Source organism: Pipistrellus hanaki, assembly GCF_964339955.1.
Source record: "Pipistrellus hanaki genome assembly, chromosome: 8".
In the NCBI taxonomy this organism is placed as follows: Eukaryota; Metazoa; Chordata; class Mammalia; order Chiroptera; family Vespertilionidae; genus Pipistrellus; species Pipistrellus hanaki.
In genome coordinates this window covers 58,877,261-58,892,388 of record NC_140510.1, presented here as the reverse complement: position 1 = coordinate 58,892,388, position 15,128 = coordinate 58,877,261, and the positions used below count along the sequence as shown (strand labels likewise).

Here is a 15,128-nt window from a genome sequence, read left to right as displayed (position 1 = left end):
TAGCAACCTGTGGTTGAAGAATAGTGCTGCTACAGTTATCAGTACCAGAGCCCTTTCCCTCAGTTGTGACCCCTTGAGGTGTTGAGTGACCCTCCACAGAATTATAGGGGAGTCTACTGATGTGCTGGCGTCCAGCTGGAGCCCAGGAAAAGTAGAGCAATAAATGTCTGCAGCCTGTGGCTAAAATGGACATCCTGAGCATGAAGTGTTTCACATTTGCCTCCAAATTGCCTCCCCTCCCAATGTAGCTATCCATCTCACACAACGAAGAGTGGGGTGAGGCAGATGGGAAAGCTCAGCTGTCTCCTTACAGGAGGGATCCTGGTGGTTGTGCTTGTTGCTTCTGGAGAGCCCTGTACCACACGTGACCTGGGCCATGACCAGGCTGGTTCGCAGACTTCTCAGAGCCCTCCCTTATTAGCAGGATGAATAAAAAATCAAATTACTGAATTTAGCTCATCAACTGTTGGGGAAGGTAAAAGCAATGTACCCTCATGGAAGTGGGATTGCAGGTTATCATTGGGTAGAGTTTAGTAAGAAGATGTAGAAATCTGGAGACTAGTAAAGAAATCTTATCCAGAATAACTTCCACTCTGGAAAATAACCCAAGAGAGACAAAGGTGCCAACACTTTACCAGTGGAGATGGAGAGGGAAAGACTCATTTTAGAGAAATTTAGAAGGTAAGACCTATCGGACCTGAATACTGGTGGGTTGCAGCAGGAAGAGGAGAGGGGAGGAATCACGAGGTAACACCTAGTTGTGGTCTGTGGGAGGTGTGTGTGTTTGCTTGTTTATTGAACTGAGATAAGGTGCTGCTCTTCACTGAGAAAGAAAATATAGACACAGGAACAGGTGAAGGGATGAAAATGCTGACCTTTGTCTTCTACATGCAAAGTTGAAGTAGGCATGGAATGTCCAAATCAGGGTGCAAAGGGCAGTGTAATAGAGGGGTCTGGAGCTATCAGGAAAGGAAAGGCATGGCTAGAGACTGGGATATAGTTGGGACTCATGTATCAGTGGTCATGCACACCCAGGGGTGACGGGGCTCCTTGGGGAGAATGTGCAGAGAGAGAATAGAAAGCAAAGCCCAGAGAGAGAGGAGCACCAGGGTTGAGGGAGCCTGGGAAGGGAAAGAGACCCATGAAGACCAATACACAGGAGTGTCTGAGTGTCCACTAGTTCTTTGTTTCAAAATATACATAGACCTATAATATGTAATATTTTACCTGACATATAGTTATTTATATGTGCACTGAAAAAAGAATGAAAGTTCTATACCAACATGTTACCATTGTTTATTCTAAGCCATCGAGCCTCAGAATTTTTGCATTTTCATGTTTTGGTTGTCACCTAAAATTTCTACAGTGAACATATAAATTTTGCAATTTTAAAATGTCATATTGCCTTGAGATGTGAAAACAAACTAGAAATGAAAACAGGAAGCGAAACTATTTTGAGAACCTTGCCTGAGAAGTGAAGGGAGGACTCAGAGGGAGGGGAAGAGCTAAACTGAGGAGGTGAGTGTTGTCTGTTGTTAAGACTGGCCTTGTTTATGGTCTATAAGAATGATATGACACCAGCAGAGCAGGTAGCTGATTGAGAAGATTGTTGGCAGGAGGGGTGGATCAAATTCCTAGACAGAGGCCAGGCTTTAGACAAGGAGGACACTTGTACTTATGAGGTGTCAGGGCACTGAGGCACTGAGGCGAAGTTAGAGGGGGTGGAGTCTGGAGAAACTGGTGAAGGAAAGAGCTGGAAGGATGCTTGGGAACAAGTGAGTTTGACGTGCTCACCTTCTCTGTGAAGAAGAGTTGGGGTTTTCTGTGGAAAATGAGGCAGAAGGCAGTTGGGCAGGAGGTTTGAGGAGAGTAATGAAGTTTTGGGAATAGAGCCTGAGGGGCACAGAGGAAGGAACTAAGCAATGTAAGTGAAAGACTGCCTGCCACCACTGGGTGGTTCAGTGGTGCACATGGTCCAGTGAGTTCCTCCATCACCACTCATCTGTGAAGAGCAGAAGCAGGAAAGGCAGATGGTAAGCTTGACTGTGGGTCTGTAGACTTGGGACAGTGAAAATGAGCAAGTTTGAGAACTTTGAAAGAAATAGCCACGTGGTCCATACTGAGTAGTGAAGCTAATGAGCACAAGGCAGGACTCAACTGTGGACAATCTCAGGGATGCATAAGCATCTGCACGATGCTAATGACAACTAGCAGTTTCTCAACTCCTGCAGAGATGTGGTCTTTCTTTTCTTTCTAGTTACACACTATGCTATACGCGTATCACCCTGCCTCGGAGTCTCTCCAGGTATCTTGGCAGATCTTATGCAGATAAGTGTGCATGGGGCATTGTGCTGTTTTCCAGGCAGGTCTTCCCCGAAATAACAGGACTGTATTTAAAGCAGCTCATCAGGAGCAGCTGCCTGTCTCCCCAGCCCCATCTCCTATGGGGATCCCTGCTGTGCTCTGTTCTTGGTACATGTGCCTCATGTCGTAGAGCACATTCCCAGTGACCCCAGCAGAAGTCAGGCCCGATTTATGAGAGGCATGACATGCCAAACCACAGATGTGATTGTGGTTTACTCATTTTCCTTTCAAAGACATAGAAATAACCATTTATTTACAAAACTATGTGGGCATAAAGACTGTTTTCTCTGAATTCCATCTGAATTCTGCCCTAAGAAATTTTATTAAAAGGAATACTCTTTAAAATTTAAAGATAATTATACTACTAGAAAAGTTTTAATGTTTAGCTTCTTCCTGAGCAATTAGGTTATTTGGCATCACATTGCAGTGTGGATGTTAAAATGTCATCTTCTGTATAAGATACAGGAGACCAAGCAGTGTTTATCTATAACCAGGGCAGCCCCTGTTTGTGCCCATTGTTTTTAGGGGAGAGTAGCCAAAACAACTTATTTTATACTTAAAGTACTAGCTGCCTGTGAAAATCTTTTGTAAAGATGTTTAAGTAGAAGTCTGCCGTGTATTTCATAAAATCTCCTGTGATACAGTAAACAGTAAACATAGGGAAAAAACAGGTGATTCATTTCCCAAGCAAAAGTCATTCATTCATTCAACCAAAGTGCCTGCTGTGTGTCTGGTGCTGGATAGAGAGACAGGAACAGGAGCTGGAGCTGGTCTTCATTCCTAAGGATTACATGGTCTAGTAGAGGGGAGAGGCACATAAAGATGCAATTAGGATGAGTGTGTTAAGGGCTACAGAAATACTGTGAAAGAGCAGGAAGGATGGAGTAAGTGACAGACGTTCAGGACTGCCTCTAGTTCTTTTTGTAAGAACAGGGCTGGGGTGGGGGAGTACACAGAACATATTATAGTATACACTCCAGTTGGAGGAACCTGTATAAACATTTTATACACTCCAGCTGGGGGAACCTGTGAATCTTAAAGGATGTGCAAAAATTGGCCAGTTGCCAGTTATCCATACAGGTATTCCAGAAAAAGGGAACAAGAACTAGAGTGATGAGCAGACCTGGCCATGTGAAGGGGTGTGCAGTGAGCAAGTCAGTGTGACTTTGATTGGGGTGTAGAGGGGAAAGACTGGGAGAAGGCTGAGCCATGTGACCCAAGACCCAGTAGGCCGTGGGATGGCCAGGGAGCTGACTTTTATTGGGCACCTTCAATATTGTTTTCCTAGTAAGGAAACTGGGACTCAGAGAACTAGACTGGCTTGCCCAACTTGTACAGGATTAAACCTCAAGTCTATCTGGCTTCAAAGCCTTTGCTCTTTTTTCCTGCATTGTGCCGATGATGAATCTGGACATAATGTTATTGGTTAATGATTTTCAGACAATTTGCAAATACAATCTTAACCCCAAACTTTGCTATATAGTGTTGCCTGAACTGATCTGGTTAATATCTTCACAATGCCATGTGCATTTGCTATAAGTAAAAAGCTGACATCAGAACATTACTGTTAATGAAAATGCATACTGTATTTGAATTTCACCAATTTTTGCACTATTGCCTTCTTTCTGTACCAGGGTCCAGTCCAGGGTACCACATTGTATTTAGTTGCAATGACTTTCTTTGGACAAACCCTAGCACATGAAGTCAGGAGTTGTACTAAATCCTCAGATACTCAGTTTTGTGATTCACAATCAGATACTGTCTTGTACGCTTAGAAGAAATCTTAACTAGCAGGGTGAGCAGCCTGCTACCAAATACAGTTGGTATAATTATCTGATAATGCAGCCCCAAAAAGAATCCACCCCAACAAATTCGATTTGGCCTGTCTTACTCAGTTTGGGCTGTTATACAAAATATCAAAGAGGGAACTTAAACAACTCACATTTATTTTTTCATAGCTCCAGATGCTAGAAGTGCCAGAAGAATTGTCAGCCAATTTGGTTCCTACTGAGGACTCTTCCCAGCTTATAGTGTTACCTGAACATTATTTTCACAGGCAGCTAATACTTTAAGTATAAGATAAGCTGAACAGATCTAGTTGTATTTATTAACATAAATTTCTTCCATATTTAAATGTGATGGCACTTAGGAAACCTACTAATAAAAACAGTGGCTTTCTTTTTAATAAACTTTTATTTTGAAATAATTTTAGATTTACAACGAAGTTGTAATGACATTACAGAGGGGGTCCATGCTCAGTGTCCTTACTTGGCCTTTTGTTTATGTGCAGGGTAGGGAGGGAGTTTATCTCTTTCTATAGGGTCAGGTACCCACCCTTATGACCTTATTTAACCTTGATTACCTCCTAAAATCTCACCTCCAAATACAGTCAAATTGAGGGTTAGGGCTTCAACATGAAATTAGGGATGGGAGACACAATTCAGTCCAGAGCATAGTCCAAAGGCTGAAATTATGTAAAACCTTTACAATTCAATCATGGCACAATATGGTACTGAAACTTAATCCATTTTGTTCAATATGTTTATGCAGGTAAAAATGTATTACTTTGTAAAACACGTGATGCATATGAGAAAAAAAAATTTAGATTACATTTTAATATTCATTAAATAAAGAAAATATAGTGCTATTTGAACATATGGTATAAAGTAATGATGAGAAAAAATTTCAAAAGTGGTTATCTTGAGAGAATCCAAGATGGCTGCTCGGGTAGGCAACTAGCCGCAGCCGCACACAACAATTTTAATAAAATACAACTAAAATATAAAATGGACATTACCCAGAACTACAGGAAAGTCGACTGACTGGAAATCCTACAACAAGAAGCAAGGAGAAAACCAGAAGGAAGCACGGAGGAGCTGTAAAAGCCTAAGGTACGGAGACACGCGGCGCACGCGAAGAGGACGGAGCCGGAGAGGAGGGAGGCCGAGTGCCTGGCGGGCGTTCCCTAGCGGAAAGGAGATAAAACTCCGACTGTGCTGGGCCCCCGACTGCTCTGAACCCCAGATCTGGGCCAGACCCCGGGGACTCAGGCTCAGCCATAGGGAGCTGGGCTGTAAGTCGGAACCCCGGGGTAGCGGAGAAAGGAGGTCCCGGAGGCGCGCACACTGCCCCCAGAGAAGGGACGGTCGGCTGTGCCGCGGGATTGCCCTGACGGGAAGGAGACTGGGGCTCCAGACTGCTGTGAACGCCACCTCCAACTCCACTTCCAACTGAACTGAACCCCAATACCGGGCTCATTGTGGGAGAGCATAGACTGTTTGGCAGCAGGCGAAAATCGAGGGCACCTTTCTCTCAGAGGCGCCGGCAGCGAGCACTGAAGGACCCGCATAGGGCGGGGCTGACGGAAGCCAAAGCTGCAGGCTCCACCCTGAAACCCCGTCCCATCTGTAACTGCGAAATGCGACAACAAAATAGATCAGAAACGAAAGAAATGGAGGACAAAAAGCGTCTGGATATAGAGTTCAAATCTACACTTATAAGGTTTTTCAAGAATTTCCTAGAAAAGATGGATAAGGCCTATGAGGATATGAAAAGAGATCAACTAGAATTAATAAGGAGTCAACAAGAAATGATAAGGGATCAACAAGAAATAAAGAATACATTGTCTGAAATAAAAAATATTCTACAGAGTCCTAAAAACAGAAGAGAAGATCGCAAGAATCAAGTCAAAGATTTGGAACATAAAGAGCCAGAAGACACTCCTCCACAGAAGCTAGAAGGCAAGAGAATCCAGAAAATTGAAGATAATGTAAGAAACCTCTGGGACAACTTCAAGCGAACCAACATCAGAATTATGGGGGTTCCAGAAGATGAGAGAGAGCAAGATATCGAAAACATACTGAAAGAAATAGTGACAGAAAACTTCCCCCACCTGGTGAAAGAATTTGACTTACAAGTCCAGGAAGCGCACAGAACTCCAAACAAAAGGAATCCAAAGAGGACCACACCGAGACACATCATTATTAAAATTCCAAGAGCAAAAGATAAAGAGAGAATATTAAAAGAAGCAAGAGCAAAGAAGGTAGTAACTTATAAAGGAGCACCTATACGATTGTCAGCTGACTTCTCAACAGAAACCATGCAGGCCAGAAGGGAATGGCAAGAAATATTCAAGGTGATGAATAGCAAGAACCTACAGCCAAAAATAAGCTACCCAGCAAAGCTATCACTCAGAATCGAAGGCCAGATAAAGAGCTTCACTAATAAAAAAAAGCTAAAGAAGTTCATCACCACCAAACCAGAATTATATGAATTGCTGAAGGGGGTTCTTTCAGAAGAGAAAGTAAACAAAGATAAAAATTATGAACAACAAATACGTAATTATCAACAAGTGAATCTAAAAACCAAGGAAATTAAAAAAATCTGATGAACAATATTAACTGTTGAATATAATAGAATCAGAGGTATGGAAGGGGAGTGAACTGACGATTCTTGGGGAAAAGGGGAGAGGGGGGCGTGGGAAGAGACTGAACATAAACTGTGCACCTATGGATGAGGACAATGGGGAGAGGGGAAAGGGCAGAGGGTGGGGTGGGAACCTGGTGGAGGAGAGCAATGGTGGGGGGGGGGGGGAAGGAACATTTGTAATAATATGAAAAATAAAAACTTATTAAAAAAAAAAAAAAGTGGTTATCTTATAAAAGCTGTTACCAGTCATTTGCTGACATAGAAACTTAATTAGCTAATTTTACATCAACTAGTGCTTAGTTGCTGCTCTTACCTGTCACTCCAGTTACTTCATACAGAGTAGCATTTTACCTGTACTTGGCTGCAAATCAAGTAGGTATGCAGTGTGCTGAACAAATGGCATTGATGCTCTGTTTTTAGTTTGGATGGTGGGGTGAATAGCCATCATTTGAAAGTAAATTGAAGAGATCTATTTTTTAATTAAAGAGGGCATACCATTGTATCAGTTACGGGATATTAAGATCAGTAAAGGGAAGAAATAATTTGGGCTTAAAACACTGCAAAATGAGTGACTAGTAGACTACAATGTTCATCTAGGAAACCTGTATTTAAGAACCTTTCAGGATAAGCCAGTCAAAGAAAGACAAGTATCACATGATTTCACTTATACTTGGAATCCAATGAACAAAATACACTGACTAAAAAAATAGAAAAAGAAAAGAGAACTTTTCAGGGATATTTAATTGGAATATCTATTAATGTTCCAACATGTGATTTGATCAGTTGTGTTATTTTCAATTACTAAAGCATTGATTCAGCAATTTTACTTGGATGAAATTCTGTTATACTCAGTCCTTAGATTCTTTTTGTTGTCCCCGGCTTTATTGAAGAATCATTGATAAATGTAATTGAATGTATTTAAAATGTTTAGGGTTATGATTTCATATACATATACATTGTGAAATGATTGCCAAAGTTAAGATAATTAAGACATTTATCAATTCATGTAATTAACTCTTTTTTTGTGTGTATGGTGAGAGGACACTTAAGATCTCTCAAAAAAAAAATCTACTCTCATCAAATTTCAAGTATACAGTGTCTTATCAGTAACTATAGTCACTATGCTGTACCTTAGATCCTCAAAATGTTTTCATCTTAAAACTAAAAGTATGTAACCTTTGACCGACATCTCTCTATTCACATCTTATCCACCAACCCCCCCCCCCCCCACCACCACCACCACCTCCAGCCCCTGGCAACCACCGTTCTATTCTCTGTTTCTGTTTCTGTGAAATAGGATTTTTCTCCAAAAAAAAATTTACCATATATATGATACCATACAGTACTTGTATTTCTCTGTATGGCTTATTTAATTTAGTATTATGCCCTCCAAGTTCATCCATGTTGTCACAAATGTCAGGATTTCCTTGCATCAACCAAATAATATTCCTCTGTGTGTCACATTTTTTAGCCATTCATTTGACACACACACACACACACACACACACACACACACACACACACGTGTGCGCGCACATATATATTTTATCTATTCTATTAAAATAGAATTTTAATCTATTCATTCATCAATGGATACTTGGGTTGTTTCCATGTCTTGGCTATTGTGAATAATACTGTAATGAACATGTGCCGGGGCTGACCAGCAGACGCTGATGGACGAACAGATTGCTCTGATGCACATTTCTATGAAAAAAAGAGGGCTAAGGGACTACTTGGCTATCGCCACCAAGTAGCCCTGTTCGCCTGCCTCCTTTGGTTTTTATTGTCATAACAACTTGAACTAAAATTAACCTCTAGGTACAATCAACAAGGTAAGTATCCTTGAGAAAGCACATTCTTCTACAAGGTCGGGTCTAAAGACTAAGCAGATCCCTTAGTAAAACACACGGGAAATCAGACTTGTTTGGAAAAGTCAAGATAAGGGCTGCCACCTTTGGCAAGGTCCCCCTAGAGGCCCCCAACCTTTCTGAGAATCCTCCTTACAGACATTCCAACCATGTCCTGTACTTCTCCACAAACATGGGAATGAAGATATCTCTTAGAAGTACTGGTTCCCTTCTAATATATACCTAAAAGTGGGATTGCTGGATCATATGGTAGTTACATTTTTAATTTTTTGAGGAACCTTCATACTGTTTTCCATAGTATCAATTTAAATTCCCACCAACAATGTACAAGGGTTTCCTTTCCTCTACATCTTTGCCAACATTTGTTATCTTTATCTTTTTTGTAATAGCCATCATGTGAGGTGATATAGAAATAAAGAAAGCAATCCTACTTACAATAACATCAAAAACATGAAATACCTAGGAATAAATTTAACTAAGGAGATGAAAGACATATACATTGAAAACTGTAAGACTGCCGAAACCGGTTTGGCTCAGCGGTAGAGCGTCGGTCTGCGGACTGAAAGGTCCCAGGTTCGATTTTGGTCAAGGGCATGTACGTTGGTTGTGGGCACATCCCCGGTAGGGGGTGTGCAAGAGGCTGGTCGATGTGTTTCTAGCTCTCTATCTTTCTCCCTTCCTCGCTGTAAAAAATCAATTATATATATCTATATATCTATATACCTATATATCTATATATCTATATCTATATCTATCTATCTATCTATCTATATCTATATATCTATATATCTATATATCTATATATATATATATATCTATATATCTATATATCTATATATCTATATATCTATATATCTATATCTATATCTATATCTATATCTATATATCTATATATATATATATATATATCTGTAAGACTAATTTTTTACAAGGGTTCCAAGAACACACAATGGGGAAAGGATAGTCTCTTTCAATAAAAGTTGAGAAAATTGGATAGCCTCCTGCAAAAGAGCCCTACACCACTATGCATAAAAACAATCTCAAAATGAAGACTTAAAGAGTAAGACCTTGGGTTTTTAAGTATATAGTTCAAATGGAATAGTTATATCCCAAAGTACAGGTGATTCTTGAGTTTAAAGTTTCAGTTTTAGTGTATGGTAAAATGTAGTTGTTTTTTATTGCTCTAATGTATTTTTCCCTGCTACCAATTCTCCTTACCTTTCATTTCATATTCCTATTTGACTTTAGAAGCTCATGGGAAAGTATCAGACAGTGTGGTCTTTCTGATAGTCTTTGGGGAAAAGAGCTGCCTCCATCTTCACCTCTATCTGGAAGCTCAAACTGTTCATCAAAACTCTGCTCTCTGGGATATTTCTAAGGCTGTGTAAACTCCTGTGGATTGGAGAAATGTGCTCATGGGTCTATTCTTTATTTACAGGTGATCCCCATGCTTCCCAGGGCATTGTGTGAGGAACTATGCAGCCTCAATCCCATGACTGACAAACTGACCTTCTCTGTGATCTGGACGCTGACTTCAGAGGGCAAGGTAACAACTTAGACTTGTGTCCATTCTACTCAATGAGTCCCTGCTAAGTCCCTACTGTATGCCTTGCATTGGGCTGGAGTCCCACGGTGGTAGATGATGATGATATAGGAACAGCCACCATAGAGAAGAACATATAAGAGCTGCTGCCTCTGAAAAGCTGTCAGTCTGTTTGTTTGTTTACTTACTTACTTTCCTTCCTTACCTGCAAATGAGCACACAAGAGTAATAATGGCTGCTTCCTACATAACCAGAATGAGATTTGAAGACGAAACTGACTGAGTTGTCCCTTGTTTAGAATCCTCCTGTGGCTTCCCATTCTTTCCCATTGCAGGACCTCCAGGGTCTCCCACTCCTGTTGACTCATTTTTATCAGACAGCAGTGGCCTAATGTGGGGCCACAGCAGACCCACTCAGCAGAGCAAGGAGTCCCCCACCATCTCTGCAGATTATAAAACAAAACACAACATCAATCCAGAGCCCAAGGCCAGAAGCACAGGGAGGTGTGTCCCCAAGCCAAGACCATTGGTAGGTCGGTTGGACAGGATATGCAGGGAGATGCTGAGAGCCCTGTCTACCATCATCTGATTTGATGGAGGCTCTCTCTATCTCTCCAGGTTATCTGGAAAACAGGTGGGTGAGACCTTGGCAGTTCTCAGAAGTTTGGGGCTATTCCTGGGAAATGTTGCCCAATACCTGCCCTGCCATTTCTAGGATTTCTTTATCTACAGGAACTTCTGTCCCACTCACGGGCTTTGTGAGGGGGAAAGGGAATAAAGAGATTACCCACAGAAGTCGGTTTAAAAATTCTAGTGAAACTCCTTCACCCAAAGTCCTGTGTGGTTGGAGGTCTCTGATGTATCATTGCCAAATATGTTCCCTCATACAGTGGGCTCCCTTTGCGTTTTGTTGATGGTTTCTTTTGCTATGAAGAAGAGACTGTCTTGACTCCATTGTATGCTCTTGCCTCCTTTGTCAAATATTAATTGAGCATAATGGCTTGGGTTGATTTCTGGGGTCTCTGTTCTGTTCCATTGGTCTATATGCCTGCTCCTGTGCCAGTACCAAGCTGTTTTGATTATGGTGGCTTTGTAGTATAACTTGAAATCTGGTATTGTGATTCCTCCAACATTGTTTTTCTCAAGATTGCTGCAGTTATTCAGGGTCTTTTTTTTATTCCACTTAATTTTCAAAGTATTTGTTCTAGCTCTGTGAAGTATGCTGTTGGTATTTTAATAGGGGTTGCATTCAATCTGTAGATTGTCTTGGGTAGTATGGACATTTTAATGATATTGATTCTACCAGTCCATGAATACAGTATATTTTTCTACTTGTTTATATCTTCTTTTATTTTTTTTAAACATCCTGTTGTTTTCTGAGAACAGGTCTTTTACCTCCTTAGTTAAGTTTATTCCTTAGTACCTTAATTTTTTTGTTGCAAATGTAAATGGGATTTTTTTTTTTTAGAGTCTCTGATAATTCATTATTGGTGTATAAAAAAGCCATCGATTTTTGGGTGTTGATTTTGTATCCTCTTACATTGCCAAATTCATTTATTAAATATAATAGTGGTTTTTTTTTCATGGAGTTTTTATGGTTTTCTATATACAATATCACATCATTTGTAAATAATGAGAGTTTTACTTCCTCCTTTCCAATTTGTATGTTTTTTATTTCTTCTTGTTGGATCGCTGTGGCTAGGACTTTCAGTACTATATTGAATAATAGGGGTGAAAGTGGACATCCCTGTCTTGTTTCTTTTCTTAGGGGAAATGGTTTCAGTTTTTGTCTGTTGAGTATGCTGTTCACTGTAGGTTTGTCATATATGGCCTTTATTATGTTGAGATATGCTCCCTCTATTCACACTTTGCTGAGGGTTTTATCCAAAATGGGTGTTGGACCCTAGCCAGTTTGGCTCAGTGGATAAGGCGTTGGCCTGTAGACTGAAGGGTCCCAGGTTTGATTCCTGTCAAGGGCACATACCCGGTTTTGTGGGCTTGATCACCAGTAAGGGGCATGCAGGAGGAACCAATCAATGATTTTCTCTCATCATTGATGTTCCTATCTCTCTTCCTTTTATGAAATTTACATATATATATATATATATATATATATATATATATATATATATATATTAAATGGGTGTTGGATTTTTGTCAAATGCTTTCTCTGTGTCTATTGATAAAATCATGTGATTTTTCCAACAGCCTGTGTGTCATTCAGCCCCAATCTGCACTGGTTTTTACAGCCCACAGTTCTTACAGCCCAAAGGCTTCCCCCAGCACTGGAACCCTGGGTTGGGAGTCTGGTATGGGGCTGGGATCCCTTGTGCCTCCAGATGGCCTCTGCAGAGGTGATCTTCCTCCCAATTAAAGAAGTGGAACACCTCAACACTGGACCAGCCCGTTCTGTGCCCCTACCACCTCCTACCAGTCTCAGTGTGCTTTCTTCTTTACCTCTCTAGTTTTAGTACTTCCACTCAGCCAGCTTTCCCATGGTTCTGGATGATAGTTGTTCTATGTTTTGGTTGTAATTTTGATGTGGTTGTAGGAGGCAGCAAGTATAGGTGTTTACTTATGCCACCATCTTGGTTCTCTGATGGCCTTCATTTTGAAGTCTGTTTTGTTAGATATGAGTATTGCTACTTAAGCTATTTTTTCTTTTCCATTTGCATGGAAAAAATTTTTTTCCATCCCTTCACTCTCATTCTGTGTGTGTCTTTTGTTCTGAGGTGGGTCTTTTATAGACAGAATATATATTGTGTCCATTTACCCACCCTATGTCTTTTGATTGGAACATTTAATTCATTTACACTTAATGTTATTATTGATAGGTATTTGTTTATTGCCATTTTTAAAAATATATATTTTATTGATTTTTTACAGAGAGGAAGGGAGAGAGAGAGATAGTTAGAAACATCAATGAGAGAGAAACATCGATCAGCTGCCTCCTGCACACCCCCTACTGGGGATGTGCCCACAACCAAGGTACATGCATGCCCTTGACCAGAATCGAACCTGGGACCCTTCAGTCCACAGGCTGATGCTCTATCCACTGAGCCAAACCGGTTAGGGCTGTTTATTGCTGTTTTAATTCCGTATGTCTCTGTTTCTCTCTCTATTTCTTCTCATTATAGTATTCCCTTTAACATTTCTTGTAATGCTGGCTTAGTGGTTATGAACTTCTTTAGCCTTTTTTTTATGTCTGGGAAGCTCTTTATTTGACCGTCTATTTTGAATGATAGCCTTGCTGGATATAATAATTTTGGTTTCAGATCCTTGTTTTCCATTACCTTGAGTATTTCATGTAATTCATTTCCTTCTGGCCTGTAGAGTTTCTGATGAGAAATCAGGTGTCAGCCGTATGGGAACTTCTTTATAGGTAACAGTTTTCTTTTCTCTTGCTGCCTTTAAGATTATCTCTTTGTCTTTAATTTTTGACATTTTTATTATGATGTGTATGGGCAAGGGCCTGTTTGGGTTCTTCTTGCTTGGGGTCTTCTGTGCCTCCTGTACTTGTGTGACTTTTCCCTTTATTAGGTTAGGTAAGTTTTCTGCCATTATTTCTTGAAACACATTCTCTATCTTTTTCTCTCTTTCTGCCTCTTCTGGCACACCTGCTATTCTAATATTGTTACATTTCACATTGTACCACAGCTCCTGTAAGCTGTCCTATTTTTTAATTTTAATTTTAATTTTTAATTTTTGTACTCTGAGTGATTTTTTTCAACTCTTGTCTTCTAATTCACTGATTCAGTCCTCAGCTTCCCCTAATCTGCTATATATTCCTTCTAATTGTTCTTTATTTATGCTATCTCATTTTTTTTCTAACTGTTCTTTTTTTCATAGTTGCTATATCTTTTCTCATGCTGTTGAGAATCTTTACCATCATTATTCTGAAGTCTGTTTCAAATAAATTTATCTCCATTTCATTTTTATCTCTTCTTCTGGAGAATTCTCTTGTTCTTTCATTTGTGGGTTGTTTCTTTGTTTTCTTGTTTTGGCACCTGTTTAGGTTTGTGACTATGTATTAGTTATATCTGCTACACCTTTCAATCTCTAGTGCAGGACATTGTCAAATATTGTTTCTGACTAATTAGACTAGGCAAAGACTCAAAGTCTCCAGAGACTGCCTCTGACTGCAGATTCATAGGATTCCTCTTGATCTGCCCTCAGGCAATCATCCACAGGTATGACATGAGTTTTGTTGTTGTTGTTGTTTTCTGCAGGATGGGTTAATTCTCTTCCTGGAGGCTAATTGTTATTCTCAGTCTTGTAAGGGACAGGGTGCTTTCCAATAGAGTGGGTCAGCTGTCTTCTCCCCAGGCAATCATCTGCTTGAGAAAGATTACCTCTGCAGTGTGAAGGAATGGCTCAACACAAGAAACCAGGGTATCTGCCTTCTGATCCAGAGCCTTCAATCCTAATGTCTACTCACCCAGTTCCATCCACTCTGCTGTTCCTCTGTCAGAGTACAAGATGGGTGGCTCCACAGGGACTTTTATGCATTGGCCCTTTAAAAGGGTCCTGAATTTCTAGCCATCTCTCTCTGGTAGACAGCTACCCTACTGTTTTTCACAGCCAGATATTATATGGATACCCTTCTCAGTTTTGATGTTCTCTGCCGTGGGGCCCACTTCGGGAGTTAGACCCCAGAGTTCTCAGTGGCACCCCACATAGCTGAGATTTCTCTCCAGAACTTCAGCTGCTGTCTATGTGGGCTTGGCCAGCCCTTTCACACCTCTGCCCCTCTACCAGCCTCTATGCACTCTCTTCTTTTCGTTCTCAGGTTGTCAGGGTTCTCTCCAGCATGTCTCCATTGATTATTCAGTAATTTTTTTCTGTATTTTAGTTTTAATTCCAGTTTGGATCTGTGAGCATGTCTGTGTAGCATCCATTTATTCCACCACCATTTTTAATCTCCTG

The 15,128-nt window shown here is 40.5% G+C and overlaps 1 protein-coding gene across 5 annotated transcripts in view; it reads left to right on the top strand.

Moving 5' to 3' along the window:
• The window catches only part of DIS3L2 (DIS3 like 3'-5' exoribonuclease 2), a 283,427-nt gene that overhangs the window by 186,143 nt on the left and 82,156 nt on the right, over positions 1–15,128 (top strand). For all 5 annotated transcript variants that reach the window (XM_084891776.1, XM_084891777.1, XM_084891774.1 and 2 more), the window contains one exon: positions 10,099–10,206. In XM_084891776.1, coding sequence (XP_084747902.1) covers positions 10,099–10,206 — 108 coding nt within the window. The remainder of the gene's footprint in view (positions 1–10,098; positions 10,207–15,128) is intronic.